The sequence below is a fragment of the Carcharhinus amblyrhynchos genome, chromosome 7 (genome assembly GCF_965287045.1).
Source record: "Carcharhinus amblyrhynchos chromosome 7, sCarAmb.v2.hapA, whole genome shotgun sequence".
Classification (NCBI taxonomy): Eukaryota; Metazoa; Chordata; class Chondrichthyes; order Carcharhiniformes; family Carcharhinidae; genus Carcharhinus; species Carcharhinus amblyrhynchos.
In genome coordinates this window covers 7,691,304-7,712,228 of record NC_137330.1, presented here as the reverse complement: position 1 = coordinate 7,712,228, position 20,925 = coordinate 7,691,304, and the positions used below count along the sequence as shown (strand labels likewise).

At 49.0% G+C, this 20,925-nt stretch overlaps 1 protein-coding gene across 3 annotated transcripts in view; it reads right to left on the bottom strand.

The window, feature by feature from the left end:
- The window catches only part of lyst (lysosomal trafficking regulator), a 285,139-nt gene extending 264,558 nt beyond the window's left edge, over window positions 1-20,581 (bottom strand). For 2 of the 3 annotated variants that reach the window (XM_080191874.1, XM_080191876.1), the window contains exon 1: window positions 20,278-20,581. In XM_080191874.1, the coding sequence (XP_080048000.1) occupies window positions 20,278-20,361 (84 nt within the window). In that variant the 5' untranslated portion in view covers window positions 20,362-20,581. The remainder of the gene's footprint in view (window positions 1-20,277) is intronic. The other variant, XM_080191875.1, reaches the window with a different exon arrangement.
- Window positions 20,582-20,925: the final 344 nt, after the last annotated feature.

Genomic DNA, 20,925 nt, shown 5'->3' with positions numbered 1-20,925 from the left:
CAGAGACTCAATATTTAGAGAATAACCACATCAAGCACAACTGACTTTACAGCAGCATTACATAGTAACTTATTCTAAGATACTAGTTTCTAATATGTTGCTTCATAATTGAAAGAGAAACAACTTGAGTGAATCAATTAGTTAGATAGTAAAGAGCTGCAGCAGCTTTGAAAAGAATACCAACAGGAAGTAATCCACTCATCTTTACTGTATTTTCAACTCTTCAAACAACCTCAGTATAAAATTAGCCGTTCTGAAATAATTTTGCAAATATGTGAACCAATGTGCACTGAGTATGATTTAAACAGCTCCAAATTATCAAGTAGTGGGTGCCCTAACAATACAAAAATTCAACTTGCCAACTATTACATTCATTGATTCCTAGTCACAACACTCAGTAACAACCATGAGATCCAACATACAAACTTTACAACTTAAGCACGATTCGTATCCCTCAAATCTCTGACATCACAAGTTCCTTGTTTGTATGATATATTAATAATGAATTTAACTATGCCATTATACAGATTGAGCACATACAACAACTTGTATTTATATAACACCTCGAGTGTAGTAAAATACCCTCAGGCATTTCACAGGAATTAATAAAAGAAAATTTGACATCGAGTCACATACGGCTGAAGGCTATATATGGGCCCTGACTATGTCATGATGTGGGTATGCCGGCTTTGGACTGGCGTAAACACAGTGAAAAGTCTGACAACACCAGGTTTTAGTCCAACCTATTTATTTGATAATATACTCACAAGCTTTCGAGGTTAGCCCCTTCGTCAGGTGAATGGAGAGAACTCTCCATTCACCTGACGAAGGGGCTAACCTCGAAAGCTTGTGAGTATATTATCAAATAAATAGGTTGGACTAAAACCTGGTGTTGTCAGACTTTTCCCTGACAATGTACCAGCAATTGTACTAAAGAATGGTTGGAGCATACCTAGGAGGCGGTTACTGGAGGTCAATCATCTCAGTCCAGGACATCACTGCAGTACTTCCTTATAGTAGTATCTAAGGCACAACCACCTTTAGCTGCTTCATCAAAAACTTTCCCTCCATAAGGTCAGAAGTTGGGATGCTCGCTGATAATTACACAATGTTCAGTTCCATTCACAACTCAAGAACACAAGAAAAAGGAGTAGCTCACCAAGCCCTTCAAGTCTGCCCCACCATTCAACACAAACATGGCTGATCTATGCTGGCTTCAACAACTCTTCAGTGCCATTTCCCAATAGCTCTTTATTCCTCAATCAAATATTTATCCATCTCCACTCTAATGATCCAGCCTCCGCAACCACCCTTTGAGAAGAAATTTCTACGTACCTCAGCATTAAATAACCGGCCCTTTATCTTATTTGAGACTTTCCCACCAATGAAAACTCTCACCTACATCTACCTATCAAGCCCCCTCAGGATCTTGGATGTTTGAGTAAGATCACCACTCACTCATCTAAACTCCAAGGGATACAGGCCCAGTCTCTCTTGATATGACAACTTGCTCATCCTGGGAATTAGCCCAGTGAATCTCCAATGTTACTACATGCTTCTAAAGGGGACCATGTGCAATATTCCAGGTAAGGCATCACCAACACCCTATACAATTGCAATGAAACTTCCCTATTTTTAAACTCCAACCCCTTTGCCTTAATTGCTTGTTGAGCTGCGTGACCTCCCTTCCCCACATCAAACTCCATTTGCCAGGTTTTCACCCAGTCACCCAATCTATATCCTGCTGCAGAATCACAATATGCTCATCACAATCTATCCTTCCACCTATCTTTGTATCATCTGCAAATTTGGAAGCCTTATATTCTGTTCCTTTCTCCCAATCATTCACACAACTAGCAAACAACTGTGGGCCAAGAACTGATCCCTCCATACTCCACTAGTTACATCTTTCAACTCAAAAGGACCCATTTATTCCAACTCTTTTTTCAATCCATGCCAACACACTTCCAATAATTCATTTGGCTTTTAGTTTATGTGCCAGTCTCTTACGTGGCATCTTGTCAAATGCCATTTCGTATTCTAAATGCACTACATCTACATGTTTACCTCTATTCATCTCCCTTTTACAGCCTCAAAAGAATGAGCAAATTTGTCAAACATTATTTACTTTTCATAAAACTATATTGACTAGGTTTTATTATATTCAGCTTTCCTAAATGATTAGCTATTTCCTCTTTGATTATTGATTTCAGCATCTTGCCAATAAATATTAACCTAATTGGCTTATAGCTCCTTGCCTTTAACTAGCCATACAAACACTGTGGCTAACCAAGCAGGTCAAAGGCAAAGAATCCTGTGAGGAGTAACTCACCTCCTTATTCCCCAAAGCCCACTATCTACAAGGCACAACTCAGGAACGTAATGGAATACACTCCACTTGTCTAGATAAGTACAGCTCCAACATTCACAAAGTTCACCACCATCCAGGACAAAGCAGCCTGCTTGATTCCCCTTCTACAAGCATTCAATCCCACCACCAAACAGTAGCAGCTGTGTGTACCATCTACAAAATGCACTATAGGAGCTTACCAAGGTTCCTTAGGTATCATCCTCCAAACCCACAACCACTATCATCTAAAAGGACAACAGCAGCAGATACCTGGGAACACCACTACCTGGAGGCTGCCCTCCAAGTCATTCACCGTCCTGAATGGGAAATAAATCATTCCTTCAGTCACTGGGTCAAAAATCCTGGAATTTCCTCCCGAACAGGACTGTGGGTGCACCTATCCCTCAGGGGGTGCAGCATTTGGTGGTGCGCTGTCGCTCACCACCATCTTCAGAAGGACAACTAGGGAAGGGCAATAAAATGCTGGCCTTGCCATCAACACCCACATCCCATAAATAATTTTTTAAAAACCGAGCTAGAACAGGCATATAAGTATTGTGGCTATAAAATCAAGTCAGAGGATGGGAATTCTGCTGCCAGCAACTCACCTCTTGACTCCCCAAAGCTGTCCACCACACAAGTCAGGAAGGTGATGGAATATTTTCCACAAGTCTGGAGCAGTGCAGTTCCAACAGCAATCCAAAGTTACCTGCTTGACTGGCAACTCATCCCCCAACATCAACATTCACTCCCTCCACCACTGACACAGTACCATCTACAAGGCACAAGAAGTCACCAAGGCTCCTCTGATTGCACTTTTCAAACACACAACCTCTATCACCTAGAAGGACTATAGAACACAATCACCTGCAAGTTCTGCTCGAAGCCACACATCATCCTGACTTTGAACTTTATCATCTGCCTTCATGATCATTGGGTCAAAATCCTGGAACTTCCTTCATTAAAGCACTGTAGGTGTACCTACACTCCACAGCCTGCAGCTAGCTGTTTCACCACCCCACGTATTTACCCTGCTAAACTCCCCAACACCAAGAGGCAATCCGCTATACCAATCCACCCAACCCACATACCCGCAGACTGTGGGAGGAAATCAGAGCACCCAGAGGAAACCCACACAGACACAGGGAGAATATCTTTGTCATGTTTGCACAGTCACTCAAGGCAAGAATCGTCTATTCAATAGGTGGTTTTAGTATTTGCTATGTCCACATGCACTACTCTCAATGCCCGGAGAAATGATCATCCAATAAATACACAGCTACTGAATAATCTCGTGAACGTGTATAAGCATGGAAGAAAGACTCACTCGAGTCCATATCAGCTCTGCTGACATGCAAGATTACCACCACTTCTGTACTTTGGCCTGAGAGGAGGGGAAACCAAAGAGCAGCACCTCCCTCTATCCAGATTCCTGTGGTATCACATGGAAACACTCAGTGGTGTTTGTCTCAAGTTTGCTCCACTACCAAGTAAAGCAGGATAGGATCTCCTGTGCTAAGCTGTTCTGTGGCTTCCACTGAAATCCTTCTCCCTTATCCCCAGTCCCAAAGGGTTGATGATGCCTGCTATCAGAGCCACCAGATGCAGCCTTGTTCCTAGCTGACACAGAAATTCCACACCAAGGTACACAAACTACTTGAGCATACAAAGATTTGCGAGTTAGGTGGGTCAGCCATGCTAAATTAACCCAGTGTCAGGAGGACTAGCTAGGGTAATGTGGGGTTACAGGGAGGGGGCCTGGATGGGATTGTGCAGGTTCAATGGGCTGAACGGCCTCCTTCTGCACTGTAGGGTTTTATGTTGCAGCAACTAAAATCATAGATATTTAAGTGACCACTCAGACTCTTTGCTGAGTAGAAAGCATTTTCAAAAGATAGGTGCATTAAGAAAGTCTACCAGGAAAGGATTCAAAAGAATCCAACTATATTTTACTTCCAGTAAAACTTCCTAATTAGAGAAGCTCAGGTGTCATGGTGAGTTATGGAGTTAAATGACATTACAATGACAGGGAGAAGCAAAGCCATCGAGGGTATTAAAATCAGGGATGAAAGTTTGAAGAAAATACAAAGCGTTGTTCAACTGAAAGCCAATATAGATTGGCGAGCAGAAGCATGATGGGTGAATGAAACTTGGAGTGAGTTGGGATGCATGCAAAATTTTGGATGACACTAGGAGGAGGGTACAAGGTGGGAGGCTAGCCAGAAGTGCACTGGAATAGTCGAGACTGGAGGGCTGGAGTCAGGCAATGTTACCAAAGTGGAAACAGACGGCCTGAATATATAGTCAGGGACTTGTTTGTGTTAAATGTGATGCTGAATTTGCTCAGCCAAACTTTGTAAGTTTGACTCAGATGCCTAATAATTTCTCAAATCTGTCTGTTTTTGTTTGAAATGGGGAAGGGTGGAGTTGTTGGTGTTGTCAGTTCCATAATAAGCTATAAGGTGGAGAACCAGTGATGGATGATGTCTCATAAGAAACCACAAACATTATGCAAACCACCAAATTGAAGTGCATCTCCCTCCTCCTTGATTATGGAATGCTACAATTTCACAAGCCTGATCAGCTAAGCCTCAGAGGATCGCATGAGGATGGAAGGAGGGTTGAAAAAGAAAAGCCCTGGATATTTTTTGTATTATTGCAATAGAATGAGCATTTCCACACAATCAACTTCATTTTTTTTAATGAACTTTATTTGGAGCAATTTGCCCATGCAGTTTCATTAAATCTCCTCGATACACTGCATTTGAAAATTAGTGGTAGTTAAACGTTCTTCCATCTGATTTACTTCAAGTAGACAAGAGGAACCTGTACATTTATTTTGTGGACAACTACTTGCTTTTCAATTCAGATCGAGTCCTGACTACTGGAATTCTACATCGATTTCCTAACGATGTTTGTCACTAATTTGGTGATGGACCTTTTTCACAAGAATAAGATTACAGCAGAGGAAAGTTGATTTAGTGATTAGACTTTTTTTGTCCATTGATAGCAACTTCTATAACAGTTGAGATAACATTTAAGCATTCCTGTAGTGCTAACCCTTAGATATAGCTCGAGTAAATAGTTTAAAACACAGATTATGCAGGTAAGTAAAATGAACAGTAAAAGAAAATCAGTAAAATTAAGCAGTTCTGAAGAACAGTCGCAAGGACTTCAAATGTTAACTGTTTTTCTCTCAACTGCCGACAGACCTGTTGAATTTTCCCAATTTCCTATTTTAGATTTCCAGTATCTGCAGTATTTTGCTTTTACTAAGCAAAATGACATTGTTTATAGTATTTTGTGAAACAAGACCTTCACTAATGGAATACAGCGGTTGGCCCCATGCTACCAGCCAACTGACTCTCATGTAAACACCATCACCCGTATTTTCACATCACATTTTTCTGCTGAGAATGGCAGAGGAGGAGACCCTGTTGAACACACTGTATACAGATCAAATGCATACCTCTTGACCATACAAAATGGAAACACTCAGAGCTCCTTCGCTGACACCAGCTGAGTAGAAAGCATTTTCAAACCATAGGTGCATTAAAAAAGTCTACCCAGAGAGGATTCAAAAGAATCCAACAATAGTTTACTTCCTATATAATTTCAGATTTCACGATGATCTACATTCAGGGGTTGGAGGGGGAAGGAGCATCTCCCTTAAGGCCCCCTCTCTCCACCCCCCACATGGTCCACCTTTTGCAGGCGCTCTCTCGTCTCTCAGGCCACTCCAAGGACTTGTCTCTTTACACAATCTGTCCCCCAAGCATCACCTCTCCGGGTCTCCCTGCTGTGAAACCCTCTGTACTTTCCTAGTTCTGGGTTCCACGATTTAAAATCTGAGGCTGCTTGAAATTTGTTTGTGAACCAGCACCACCGTGCACCCTCTTGACTGATGAGCTCTACTGTCTGTTTCACATGATGTTGATTTGCAACATACACATGATTTTCTTTGCTGGGGTCCTTGTCTGTCCCTCACACAGAGAAAGGAGTCTCTCAACAACAGGTTTATTTGGTAGCAAAAGCCACTAGCTTTCGGAACACTGCTCCTTCATCAGGTGAGTGGGATTTCAGTTCACAAATAGGGCACATAAAGACACAAACTCAATTTACAAAATAATGGTTGGAATGCAAGTCTTTACAGATAATCAAGTCTTAAAGGTGCAGACAATGTGAGTGGAGAGGGGGTTAAGCACAGGTTAAAGAGATGTATATTGTCTCCAACCAGGACAGTTAGTGAGATTTTGCAAGCCCAGGCAAGTTGTGGGGGTTACAGATAGTGTGACATGAACCCAAGATCCCAGCTGAATAATCCCAGGAACAATGGTAGGAAGGACTATTACTTACATGGCGAAAAACTGCAGCAGGCGACGGTGCAGAGGGACCTCGGGGTCCTTGTGCATGAGTCGCAAAAACCCAGCCTGCAGGTGCAGCAGGTGGTCAGGAAGGCAAATGGGATGCTGGCCTTCATAGCGAGGGGGATTGAATATAAAAGTAGGAAGGTCTTGCTGCAGCTGTATAGGACACTGGTGAGGCCGCAGCTGGAGTACCGTGTGCAGTTTTGGGCGCCGTACTTACGCAAGGATATTTTGGCCTTGGAGGGAGTGCAGAGGAAGTTTACTAGGCTGATACCGGAGTTGAGGGGGTTGAACTATGAGGAGAGGCTGAATAAACTAGGCTTGTACTCGTTAGAGTTTAGAAGAATGAGGGGAGATCTCATTGAGACGTATAAGATGATGAATGGGATGGATAGGATAGAGGTAGAGAGGCTCTTCCCGCTCAGAAAGGACAGTAGGACTAGAGGGCACAGCCTCAAGATAAAGGGGGGGGGGGGGGTGGGTTTAGAATGGAGTTGAGGAGGAACTTCTTCACTCAAAGGGTGGTGAATCTCTGGAATTCTCTGCCCGTTGAAGTGGTGGAGGCTGCCTCACTAAATATATTTAAGACGCGGGTTGATAGATTTTTGATAGGCAAGGGGATTAAGGGTTATGGGGAGAGGGTGGGAATGTGGAACTGAGACACGACAGATCAGCCATGATCTTATTGAATGGCGGGGCAGGCTCGAGGGGCTAGATGGCCTACTCCTGCTCCTATTTCTTATGTTGAAGCCGTCCTCATGCGTGTGAAAATTTGAAATCCCACTCATCTGATGAAGGAGCAGCACTCCGAAAGCTAGCGGCTTTTGCTACCAAATAAGCCTGTTGGACTTTAACCTGGTATCGAGGGACTTCTTACTGTGTTTACCCCAATCCAACACCAGCATCTCCACCTCATCAAAACTCCATAGACTTCACTGCCAGTGCCTGAATGAATGTATACCTGGCACTTTGAGCTGGCACTGCTGTCACTAGCACTTGTGAGACTACACAGTTGCCATCTGATTGACCCATATTTCTGAGGCAGGACTTCCACCCGAGTGAGGGACAGCAATCCTGTCTCCAGCTAATGAATGCTTTGCAGAGCATTTAAATGGCTGTGAGGCTCAAGTGGCAGGTGGGAAACTCAGCCATCTGAAAAATCCTGCCCTACGTTTCTCTCTTCACAGATGTTGTCTGGCTTGCTTATTATTTTTCATTATTTTCATTTTTTTAGTTCAGATTTCCAACAATCACAACATTTTATTTTTGTTTTGACATTTTCAGGCTTTTGTTTTCAACTTGTTGCTGGTGTCCTGCCTTCAAGGGAGGCTTCAAACATAAACACAGGCACAGTTCAGAAAAGCATCTTGAAATTGCTGATGAAGCTTACAGCGATATTTGGGGAAGCCAGAAAAATGAAATTCAACTGTTGTGAAGGAAGAAGAGTGAAAGGCACAAAAGGAACCTAAGATGTGCAGGGATAAAGGAAAGGTGAAAAGTATTCAGTGGATGAGGAAACAGAAAACACTAAGTGCTCACAGGAGCACGTATCAGCAAATGCCAGGTATGGAACACAGAAATGCCATTTAAGGGCAAAACCTACCTGAGTTTGAGACCAATTTCAGTGGGATAGAGCACTCAAGTATCCAACCAGCTGATAAGTAAGCTGAAGCAAGAGGCCAGGCTCCCGCTCAAAGTGCCAGATATACATTCATTCGGGCACTGGCAGTGAAGTCCCTGGTGCTCTTGATCAGATGTGGCGATGCCAGCGTTAGACTGGGGTAAACACAGTAAGAAGTCTCACAACACCAGGTTAAAGTCCAACAGATTTATTTAGTAGCAAAATCCACTAGTTTTCGAAGCGCTGTTCCTTCATCAGGTAAGTGGGAGTTCTGTTCACAAACAGAGCATATAAAAGACACAAACTCAATTTACAAAATAATGGTTGGAATGCGAGTCTTTACAGGTAATCAAGTCTTAAAGGTACAGACAATGTGAGTGGAGAGAGCGTTAAGCACAGGTTAAAGAGATGTGTATTGTCTCCAGATAGGCCAGTAAGTGAGATTTTGCAAGCCCAGGCAAGTCACAAGGGTTACAAATAGTGTGACATGAACTCAAGATCCCAGTCGAGGCTGTCCTCATGATGGATCACTTCAGCAGTCACGGGCATTCGGCCTCTGATCTTCAGGTAAGCGTTCTCCAAGGCAGCCTTCACAACACACAAACAGCGCAGAGTCACTGAGCAGAGATTGATAGCCAAGTTCCGCACACGAGGACGGCCGTAACTGCAATCTTGGGTACATGTCACACTATCTGTAACCCCCACGACTTGCCTGGGCTTGCAAACTCTCACTAACTGTCCTGTCTGGAGACAATACACATCTCTTTAACCTGTGCATAACGCTCCCTCCACTCACATTGTCTGTACCTTTGAGACTTGATTACCTGTAAAGACTCGCATTCCAACCATTATTTTGTAAATTGAGTTTGCGTATTTATATGTCCTGTTTGTGAATAGAACTCCCACTCACCTGATGGAGTAGCAAGCACTCCAAAAGCTAGTGGATTTTGCTACCAAGTAAACCTGTTGGACTTCTTACTGTTCTTGGTGAGGGACAGGCAAGGATCCCAGCAAAGAAAGTCATATTTATGTTGCAAACCAACATCACGTGAAACAGACAGAACAGCTCATCAGTCAAGAGGGGGCACGGTGGTGCTGGTTCACAAACAAATTTCAAGAACGGTACTTCAGTCCAGAATATTAACTTTTATGCTTGGTGGTTTGCCAAGTCAGTTCCTTTTCCTGCAGCCATGAAATTTATGAACCTGTCACACTCAATTTCAATGTCAATATTCTTCACATTCTCCATCCCAGCATCAGTGTTTTTCACACTCACTCTCAGTCAATCTTTCTATTTCAAAACAATCTCTCCCACTCTCACTAAATCAAGATCAGTGACTCATTCCTATTATACACCAATGCCTCCCATCTCATCTCCAGTGTCAGGCAGTGGGTGGGATTTTCCAGCTGCGCTCATCCGGAAACCAGAAAATCCCTCCTGAAGTCATTGGACCTTTGCATGGTTTCCCTCCCCCCTCCAGCAAAAAAGAAGCCATTTGGCCCAAGAACAATTCACCTAATGCTACTCCTCTAGCTTTTCCCACCAGCCTTGCAAATCTTTCCTCTTCAGATAATTACTTTTTATTCATTCATGGGACATGGAGGCCATGTGTTGGGCCAGCATTTATTGCCCATCCTTATCTGCCCTCCATTTCAGAAGGCATTGAGAATCTGGATCTGGAGTTGGGGGTGGCATATTAGCAGTGGTTAGCACTGCTGCTTCACAGCATCAGGGACTTGGGTTTGATTCCCGGCTTGGGACACTGTCTGCGTGAAGTTTGCACCTCCTCCTCCTGTCTGCATGGGTTTCCACCGGATGCTCCGGTTTCCCCCCTCATTCTGAAAGACATGTTGGTTAGATGCATTGATACGAATGGGCACAGGACTGTGGTGATTAGGGGAATTTCACAGTAACTTCATTGCAATGTTAATGTAAGCCTTACTTGTGACTAATAAATAAACTTGTAAGCTAGAATGGGTAATGACCCTTTTCCTAAAGAACATCAGTGAAGCAGACAGGTTTTTTTTTAAAACAACAATCAACAATGGTTTCATGGTCATTAGACTTATTAACTCCAAATTTGTTTAATTGAATTCAAATTTCACCATCTACGATGGTGGGATTCAAACCTGGATCCCGAGATCTTGCTTGGGTCTCTGGATTACTAATATAGTCATAATACCACTGCTTCCCAGGCAATAATGATGCAATTTCCTTTTGAATACCCCGATTGAATCTGCTTCCACCACACTTGGGCAGTGCATTAACCACACACTGCATTAAAAAAACGGTTTCCTTGATGTCACCATTGCTGCTTTTGCCAATGAACCTGTGCCTGCTGACACTTGATCCTTCTACTAATGAGAATTCTTGTTGCCTTACTTTGTCCAGTCCCCTCATGATTTTAAATAAGTCTATTAAATCTCTTCTCAACCATCTATCCAAGGAGAATGGTTCAACCTCCCCAATCTATGCAGCTCCCCACGCCCGTCACTCCTGTTCTCACCACTTCCTGTAATCATTCTTGTGAATCTTTCCTTCACCCTCTCTAGCATCCTTGCTAAAGTGTGGTGTCCAGAACATGGTTGCAATACTACAGTTTATCATAACTTCCTTGCTTCTGTACTCTATGAGCCTATTTATAAAGCCCAGGATTCCCATATGCTTAAATAACCACAGTCTCAAACTGTCTTGCAGCCCTCAAATATTTGTGCGCATGGAACTCCAAGTCTCTCAGCTCCTGCACCTCCTTTAGAATTGTGTGCTTTATTTTGTATTGAGTCTCCATATTCCTTCAACCAAACTGAATCAGTTCATAATACTCTACATTAAATTTCATCTGCCACTAGTCCAACCATTTCTTCAACCTATGAATCGGGTGAAAATTTTGAAATTGTATGCTGCACACCAAGGACGAATATATATCAGGTCATTAGGAAGTGCAAGGGTCCTAACACTGATCCATGGGGAACGGCATTATATACCGTTCTCTCGTCCAAGAAAAACTCATTAAGCATCTCAGCTCTGACAAAGTGTTGTCTAGACTCAAAACATTGGCTCTATTCTCTCCCAACTGATACTGTGAGACTCACTGAGATTTTCCAGCATTTTCTGTTTTTGAACCACCAGTCTCCATTTCCTGTCAGTCAGCCAATTTCATATCCATTTTTCTCCTGTCTCTTTTATTCCATGAGTTCACAAGTCTATTGTGTGGCACTTCAACAAACACCTTTTAGAAATCCATCAACAGCATTATTCTCATCCACCCTCTGTTCTCAGCAAAAATTTCAAGCAAGTTAGTTAAATAAAATTTGCTCTTAACAAATGCATGCTGACTTTCCTTAATCAGCCCACATTCGCCCAAGTGACTATTAATTTTAATCCAGAATCTTAATTTCTGAAAGCTTCACGACTACCAAAGTTCAACTGACTGGCATGTGATTGCTATGTTTATCTTTACATTTTTTGAACAGGATGTAACATTACAACTCTCATGTCCTCTGGCACCACTGCATCTAAAGAAGATTGAAAAATTATGGCCAATGCCTTTGCAATTTCCACTTTCATTTCCTTCACAATCCTTGGATGCATCTCATCCAATCCTGGCACCTTATCAAATTTAAGCACATTCAGCCTATCCAATATCTCCTTCATATCAATTTTAAACCATGAAGCATCTGAACCATCTACTCTTTCATCAAGACCCGGGAAATGATATCTTCGTTGGTAAAGGCAGATACCTCCATGTGTAAACCCCTCCTTTGGTCCCTTAGCATCCCCATTCATTTTTATTGTTCATGTAATTATACAGACATTTTGGACTCCCTTTTATGTTCCCAGATAGTCTTTTATATTCTGGACATCCCAAAGCAGAGTACTTTTTGAATTATAGTCTTTATTAATGTTGAAATAGAAAAGAACACAATTCAACACACACAAAATATCACAAAGATAACCCCCCTGCACTTCTACAAAAACAAAATAGGATTATGTAATCCCCTTCCCCACCCCCACTTTAAGTGCACACCCTTTAGGAAGGAGCATCAGAGAGAAAGCTAAGACTTTACCTGTTAAAAACCTGTTTAAAATAAGTTTAAAGCACTTTGTTCTTTGTAGAACTGTTTAAAGCATTTACTTATTGTATTTACTGCTTTAAGAATTGTGAGGGAGTGATTATCAGGCAGTTGTGGCCCATCAGCTTTAAATCAGCGCCAAGTTTAAAAGGAGGCCTGGTGTAGATAGCGGGCAGCGTCGGAGCGGGCAGCGGAGTGAGAGGGAAGCAGAGTGAGCTATTAGGGCTTAATATCAAAAAGGGCTGGAAGGTAAAAAGGCCAGGTTGAAAGAACAAGGAAAAAAAAAAAATTTTTTTTTTCAAAACTACTACAGCAAAAAACAAGGAAAAAATTTTTCCCACAACAAATTATATTGAATAATGGAGGGGCATGTGATGTGCGGTTCCTGTATGATGTGGGAACTGGTGGACCCCAGGGTCCTTCCCAGAGACCATGTCTGCAGTAAGTGCAGGTTGCTGGAGGAGCTCCAGCTCAAGGTGGATGAGCTGGCCTCTGAGCTACAGACACTGAGGCTCATCAGGGGGAGAGAGGGTGTCATTGTCAATGGGGTGCAAGTGACATCCACCCCCTCTAGACTGTCTAAATCTAAGGGTCAGGAACAAAAGGGGGCTGCTGGGAGGAGGAAGGGGGGTGAGGAGCGGAGGCCTCAGCCTCTTAATCTGCATAACAGGTTTGAGGTTCTTGCTTCCACTCTGGAAGAGGACGAGGCAGGTGAGGTTGGTGAGCAAACTGCACACGGTACAGTGATGCAGCAGGACATAGGCAAAGAGAAGGGGAAAAGGAACGTAGTAGTGATTGGGGATAGTGGGGTGAAGGGTATTGACACTGTCCTTTGTCACAATGACAAAGTGCACAGAAGGGTGTGTTGTCTGCCTGGTGCTCGGGTACAGGATGTCGCAGCTGGGCTGCAGAGGAATCTGGAGTGGGAGGGTGAGAACCCAGTTGTGGTGGTACATGTGGGTGCCAGCGACGTAGGCAAAGTGCGGACTGAGGATCTGGGGAGGGAGTATGAGAAGCTGGGAATGGAATTAAAAAGTAGAACCGACAAGGTGGTCTTCTCTGGGCTACTGCCTGAACCGAGTGCAGACGGGCGTAGGGTTGACAGGATAAAGGAAGTGAATGGGTGGCTCAGAGATTGGTGTGGGAGGAATGGGTTCGAATTTATGGGGCATTGGCACCAGTATTGGGGTAGGTGGGACTTGTTCGGGCGGGACGGGGTTGGTCTGAATCGTGCTGGGACCAGAGTGCTGGCGAATCGAGTAAAGAGGACTGTAGACAGGGCTTTAAACTAATTAGGGGGGGGGAGGGTGCGAGGGTAGGTGATGTTAGGAGGTCTACAGTTAAGGATAGGGTACAGGTAAGGGAAGAGGCTGAGGATGTCCCAAGTGGTGGCGTTACGGCAAATAGGGTCCAGAAGAAGGCTGGGATGAAAGCGCTTTATCTGAATGCACGAAGCATTCGGAATAAAGTGGATGAGCTGGTGGCGCAGATCGACACAAATGGATACGATCTGGTGGCCATTACAGAGACGTGGCTGCAAGGTGACAGGGACTGGGAGATGAATGTACAGGGCTATCAAGTGTTTAGGAAGGATAGGCAGGAGGAAAGAGGGGGTGGCGTAGCTCTGCTGATTAAGGACAGCATCAAGGTGGTAGCAAGGGATGATATCGGAGCCAAAGAGCAGAAAGTGGAATCGTTGTGGGTGGAGATTAGGAACAGCAAAGGGAGGAAGACGCTGGTGGGTGTCGTCTATAGGCCCCCGAATAATGATCTGGAGGTGGGGCGGGCTGTTAACGCGCAAATAAGTGCGGCGTGCGGGAATGGGACGGCCGTAGTTATGGGGGATTTCAATCTGCATATTGATTGGTCGACCCATGTTGGACGAGGTGGGCTCGAGGAGGAGTTCTTGGAATGCTGCCGGGATAGTTTCCTGGAACAGTGTGTGTTGGAGCCGACGAGGGAGCGAACTATCTTGGATCTGGTGCTATGTAATGAGGCGGGTAGAATTAGGGACCTTGAGGTGAAGGATCCTCTTGGAGAGAGTGATCATTGTATGGTGGAGTTTCTGTTGCAGATGGAGGAGGAGAAAGTGGGTTCCCGGACACGTGTCCTTTGTTTGAATAGAGGGGAGTATGGTAGGATGAGAGAAGAATTGGCGAATGTGGACTGGGGGAGCGCGTTGGAAGGTAGGTCTGCTGAGGAGCAGTGGAGGATCTTTAAGGAGATCTTTCTTGGTGCTCAGCAGAAATTTATTCCGATGGTTAAAAAGGACAGTAGGAAGAGAGGTAATAAGCCGTGGATAACGAAGGAGGTGAAGGAAAGTGTTAAATTAAAAGCGGAGGAATTTAGAGTAGCTAAGAGCAGTGGGCGAGAAGAGGATTGGGAAAGGTTTAAATGTCAACAAAGATTGACAAAAAAGTTGATAAAGGAGGGTAGAAGAAGCTATGAAGCTGGGCTAGCGCTTAATATAAAAAAGGATAGCAAGAGTTTTTATAAATATATAAAAAGGAAGAGGCTGGCTAGGGTGAACGTTGGTCCCTTAGCGGATGAGAAAGGGGACCTAGTGGTAGGGGATGGGGATATGGCTAAGGTCTTGAATAACTTTTTTGTTTCTGTCTTCACGGAGGAGGACGTGAATAATTTGCCGGGTGTTAGCGATGGAAAGGTGGTAGGACTGGAGGGTCTTAATGACATTACTGTTACTAGAGAGGTGGTGCGCGACAGACTGGAGGGGCTGATTGTGGACAAGTCCCCAGGACCGGATGGAATGCATCCGAGGGTTCTGAAAGAAATGGCGGAGGTGATAGTGGATGCCTTGGTGGTTATTTTCCAGACGTCGCTGGATTCCGGGGAAGTGCCGGAGGATTGGAAAACGGCTAATGTTACGCCGTTGTTTAAGAAGGGTGCCAGGCAAAAGGCGGGGAATTACAGGCCGGTTAGTTTAACGTCTGTGGTAGGTAAAATGTTAGAATCCGTCATTAAGGAGGAAATTGCGAGGCACCTTGAAGGGAATTGCTTGATAGGGCAGACGCAACACGGTTTCATTAAAGGGAAGTCGTGTCTGACAAATTTACTGGAGTTCTATGAGGATGTGTCTAGGGCGGTGGATAGAGGAGAGCCGGTGGATGTGGTCTTTCTGGATTTTCAGAAGGCGTTTGATAAGGTACCTCACAAGAGGTTACTGCAGAAGGTCAGAGGACATGGAGTTGGGGGTAGGGTGTTAGCGTGGATAGAGGATTGGTTGTCAAATAGGAGGCAGAGAGTGGGGGTCAATGGGTGCTATTCGGATTGGCGGTTGGTGACTAGTGGGGTGCCCCAGGGGTCGGTGCTGGGGCCTCAGCTATTTACCATTTATATAGATGATCTGGAGGAGGGAACCGAGTGTAGGGTGTCGAAATTTGCTGATGACACCAAGATTGGGGGAAAGGCAAATTGTGCGGAGGGTGTGGAGAGTCTGCAGAAGGATCTAGATAGGCTGGGCGAATGGGCCAGGAAATGGCAAATGGAATTTAATGTTGGCAAGTGTGAGGTGGTCCACTTTGGTAGGAAGAATGGTAGGAAGGACTATTACTTACGTGGCGAAAAACTGCAGCAGGCGACGGTGCAGAGGGACCTCGGGGTCCTTGTGCATGAGTCGCAAAAACCCAGCCTGCAGGTGCAGCAGGTGGTCAGGAAGGCAAATGGGATGCTGGCCTTCATAGCGAGGGGGATTGAATATAAAAGTAGGGAGGTCTTGCTGCAGCTGTATAGGGCATTGGTGAGGCCGCAGCTGGAGTACTGTGTGCAGTTTTGGGCGCCGCACCTGCGCAAGGATATTTTGGCCTTGGAGGGAGTGCAGAGGAGGTTTACTAGGCTGATACCGGAGTTGAGGGGGTTGAGCTATGAGGAGAGGCTGAATAAACTAGGCTTGTACTCGTTAGAGTTTAGAAGAATGAGGGGAGATCTCATTGAGACGTATAAGATGATGAATGGGATGGATAGGATAGAGGTGGAAAGACTCTTCCCGCTCAAAAAAGACAGTAGGACTAGGGGGCACAGCCTCAAGATAGAGGGGGGGCGGTTCAGAACGGAGTTGAGGAGGAACTTCTTCACTCAAAGGGTGGTGAATCTCTGGAATTCTCTGCCCGTTGAAGTGGTGGAGGCTGCCTCGCTAAATATTTTTAAGAAGAGGGTTGATGGGTTTTTGATAAGAGAGGGGATTAAGGGTTATGGGGAGAGGGCGGGAAAGTGGAACTGAGCCACGACAGATCAGCCATGATCTTATTGAATGGCGGGGCAGGCTCGAAGGGCCAGATGGCCTACTCCTGCTCCTATTTCTTATGTTCTTATGTTCTTTAGTATTAGACATTTCAAATCTGGGAAAAAGGTTCTGGCTGTCAACCGTATCTATGCCTCTCAATTTTATAGATTTCTATCAGATCTCCCCTCAGCCGCTGCTGCTCCAGAGAAAACAACCCTAGTTTGTCCAGCTTCTCCTGACAGCTCATACCCTCTAATCCAGGCAGCATCCTGGTAAACTGCTTCAAAAGCCTCCACATTCTTCCTACAATGTGGCACCAGAATTGAACACAATATGCTATGTGCGGCCTAACTAAAGTTTTATAAAGCTGCAACATGGCATCTGGACTGTACTCCGACCAATAAAGACAAGCATACCATAAGCGTTCTTTACCACCCTATCTACTTGTGTAGCCACTTTCAGGCAGCTATACAGACTTGAACCCTAAGATCCTTCTGTACATCAGTGCTGTTCAGTATCGTGCCATTAACTGGATACTTACCTTCAACATTTGATCTTCCAAGCACCTCACATTTGCCTGGATTAAACTCAATCTGCCATTTATCCACCCATATCTGCAGCTGATCTATATCTGTATCCTTTGACAACCTTCTACACTATCCACAACTCCACCTATGTGCGTCATCTGCAAATTTACGAATCCACCCACATTGTCACCCAAATCATTTAGTGGAGACCCAAGTACAGATCCCTACAGAACGCTGCCAGTCATGGACCTTCAGACAGAAAAATACACTTCCACCACTACTCTCCAATTACTATGGGCAAGCCGATTCTGAATCCAAGTGGCCAAGTCACCATGGATTCCATGCATCTTAAGCTTTTAGATGAGGCTACCATGAGGGACCTTGTTGAAAGCCTTGCTAAAGTCCATGTAAACGTCTACTGCTTTACCCTCATTGGTTTTTTTCGAGGCAGTGTCAATGGTGATCAATCAACTTAAAAAGACATGATCTACCCTGCATAAAGCCATGCTGACTTTCCAAGATTAGGCCATGCTTTCCCAAATGCACACAAATCCTATCGCTAAGAATCCTCATCAATAGCTCAAGTCTAGAGAGAGCACTATCATCCCATTTCACCAGCATCTCTAACTCTCACCATCTCAGTCCATTTCTCAGTACTAACAGACATCTCCTACAGTCAACATGCTAAAATGTCACTTTCACATCTTCCCATCAAAACCACCCCCCCCAACCCCCCACTCCCCCCAACCCCCCCCCCACTCCCCACTCCCCTCCACCCACCCCCCCACTCCCCACTCCCCCTCCACCCACCCCCCCACTCCCCACTCCCCCTCCACCCACCCCCCCACCCCCACTCCACCCCCCCACCCCCACTCCACCCACCCCCACTCCCCCCCCGCCCTACCCCCGACCCACCCCCACTCCCCCCCCGCCCTACCCCCACTCCCCCCCCGCCCTACCACCGACCCACCCCCACTCCCCCCCGCCCTACCCCCGACCCACCCCCACTCCCCCCCCGCCCTACCCCCGACCCACCCCCACTCCCCCCCCGCCCTACCCCCGACCCACCCCCACTCCCCCCCGCCCTACCCCCGACCCACCCCACTCCCCCCCGACCTACCCCCACTCCCCCCCGACCTACCCCCACTCCCCCCCCGACCTACCCCCGACCCACCCCCACTCCCCCCCGCCCTACCCCGACCCACCCCCACTCCCCCCCCGCCCTACCCCCGACCCACCCCCACTCCCCCCCCGCCCTACCCCCGACCCACCCCCACTCCCCCCCCGACCTACCCCCACTCCCCCCCCCGACCTACCCCCGACCCACCCCCACTCCCCCCCCGACCCACTCCCCCCCGACCTACCCCCGACCCACCCCCCCCGACCCACCCCCACTCCCCCTCGACCCACCCCCCCCGACCCACCCCCACTCCCCCCCCCGACCCACCCCCACTCCCCCCCCCCCGACCCACCCCCCCTCCCCCCCCCGACCCACCCCCCCTCCCCCCCCGACCCACCCCCCCCCCCGACCCACCCCCCCGACCCACCCCCACTCCCCCCCCCGACCCACCCCCCCGACCCACCCCCACTCCCCCCCCCGACCCACCCCCCCCGACCCACCCCCACTCCCCCCCCGACCCACCCCCACTCCCCCCCCCCGACCCACCCCCACTCCCCCCCCCCCGACCCACCCCCACTCCCCCGACCCACCCCCACTCCCCCCCCCCGACCCACCCCCACTCCCCCCCCCGACCCACCCCCACTCCCCCCCCCGACCCACCCCCACTCCCCCCCCCGACCCACCCCCACTCCCCCCCCCCGACCCACCCCCCGACCCACCCCCACTCCCCCCCCGACCCACCCCCCCGACCCCACCCCGACCCACCCCCCCGACCCACCCCCCCGACCCACCCCCCCGACCCACCCCCACTCCCCCCCCCGACCCACCCCCACTCCCCCCCCCGACCCACCCCCACTCCCCCCCCCCCGACCCACCCCCACTCCCCCCCCCCCGACCCACCCACACTCCCCCCCCCGACCCACCCACACTCCCCCCCCCGACCCACCCCCACTCCCCCCCCCGACCCACCCCCACTCCCCCCCCGACCCACCCCCACTCCCACCCCCCGACCCACCCCCGACCCACCCCCACTCCCACCCCCCGACCCACCCCCACTCCCACCCCCACTCCCACCCCCCGACCCACCCCCACTCCCACCCCCACTCCCACCCCCGACCCACCCCCACTTCCCCCCCGCCCTACCCCCGACCCACCCCCACTCCCCCCCACCCACCCCCACTTCCCCCCCACCCTACCCCCGACCCACCCCCACTCCCCCCCCACCCACCCCCACTTCCCCCCGCCCTACCCCCGACCCACCCCCACTCCCCCCCCACCCACCCCCACTTCCCCCCCGCCCTACCCCCGACCCACCCCCACCCACCCCCACTTCCCCCCGCCCTACCCCCGACCCACCCCCACTCCCCCCCACCCACCCCACTTCCCCCCCGCCCTACTCCCGACCCACCCCCACTCCCCCCCCACCCTACCCCCGACCCACCCCCACTCCCCCCCCCGCCCACCCCCGACCCACCCCCACTTCCCCCCCCACCCTACCCCCGACCCACCCCCACTTCCCCCCCACCCTACCCCCGACCCACCCCCACTCCCCCCCCGCCCACCCCCACTTCCCCCCCCACCCTACCCCCGACCCACCCCCACTCCCCCCCCGCCCACCCCCACTTCCCCCCCCACCCTACCCCCGACCCACCCCCACTCCCCCCCCCGCCCACCCCCACTTCCCCCCCCACCCTACCCCCGACCCACCCCCCACTCCCCCCCCCCGCCCACCCCCACTCCCCCCCCCCCCCGCCCACCCCCACTCCCCCCCCCCCGCCCACCCCCACTTCCCCCCCCGCCCTACCCCCACTCCCCCCTCCGACCCACCCCCACTGCCCCCCCCGACCCACCCTACCCCCAACCCACCCTCATCCACCTCCTTCCTCTGCCAGCCCCGCTGCTGCTTTGCAGTGACCTGGCTCCTCAGCCCATTCCCACACTCTGCTTGTTCCTCAGCCAGCCCGCTGCTGCTGCTTACCCGCTCTTCCTGCTCCGACTGCCGGTACCTCTCCCACGCGTGGCTGAGGCTGAAGATCAGCTCAGCGCCCGGGGACTTGGGCATGGCTGCAGCCGGTGCCGGCGCTGTCCCCGTCCGGCAAACTTGGAGTGCGGTTAACGCTCGGCGGAGCGGGCAGAGCCGCTTCGGTGTGTCCCGGGAATGGTGGCTGCCCCTCAGTGCATACCCTCAGCTCCCACTCCGGGGCTGGGCTGGGCTGTATGATACCGCGCCAGCAGCAGCAGCGACCACCCTCCACAGCACTCGGTGCCGCCACCGGGCCGGGCTCGCGATCCAGCCGTTATCCGCCGCTCGTGGCCTCCCTTCAGCTCGAGCTCTGTTCCGCCTGACGCACAAACACAGGTGACGTGCCCGCTGCGTGCGTATCCCCGACCGCGGCGTGCCCGCTCCTGCCGGCTCGCTCTCTGATGCGTCTGACGCCATCACGCACCCAGCCCAGTGTCCGCCCTCCGCCGAGTGACGTGGCGGTCTGTCAATCAAACTCGCACCTGTCAATCAATCGCGATGTGGAGATGATGGTGTTCGACTGGGGTAAACACAGTAAGAAGTCTCACAACACCAGGTTAAAGTCCAACAGGTTTATTCGATAGCAGAAACCACTAGCTTTCG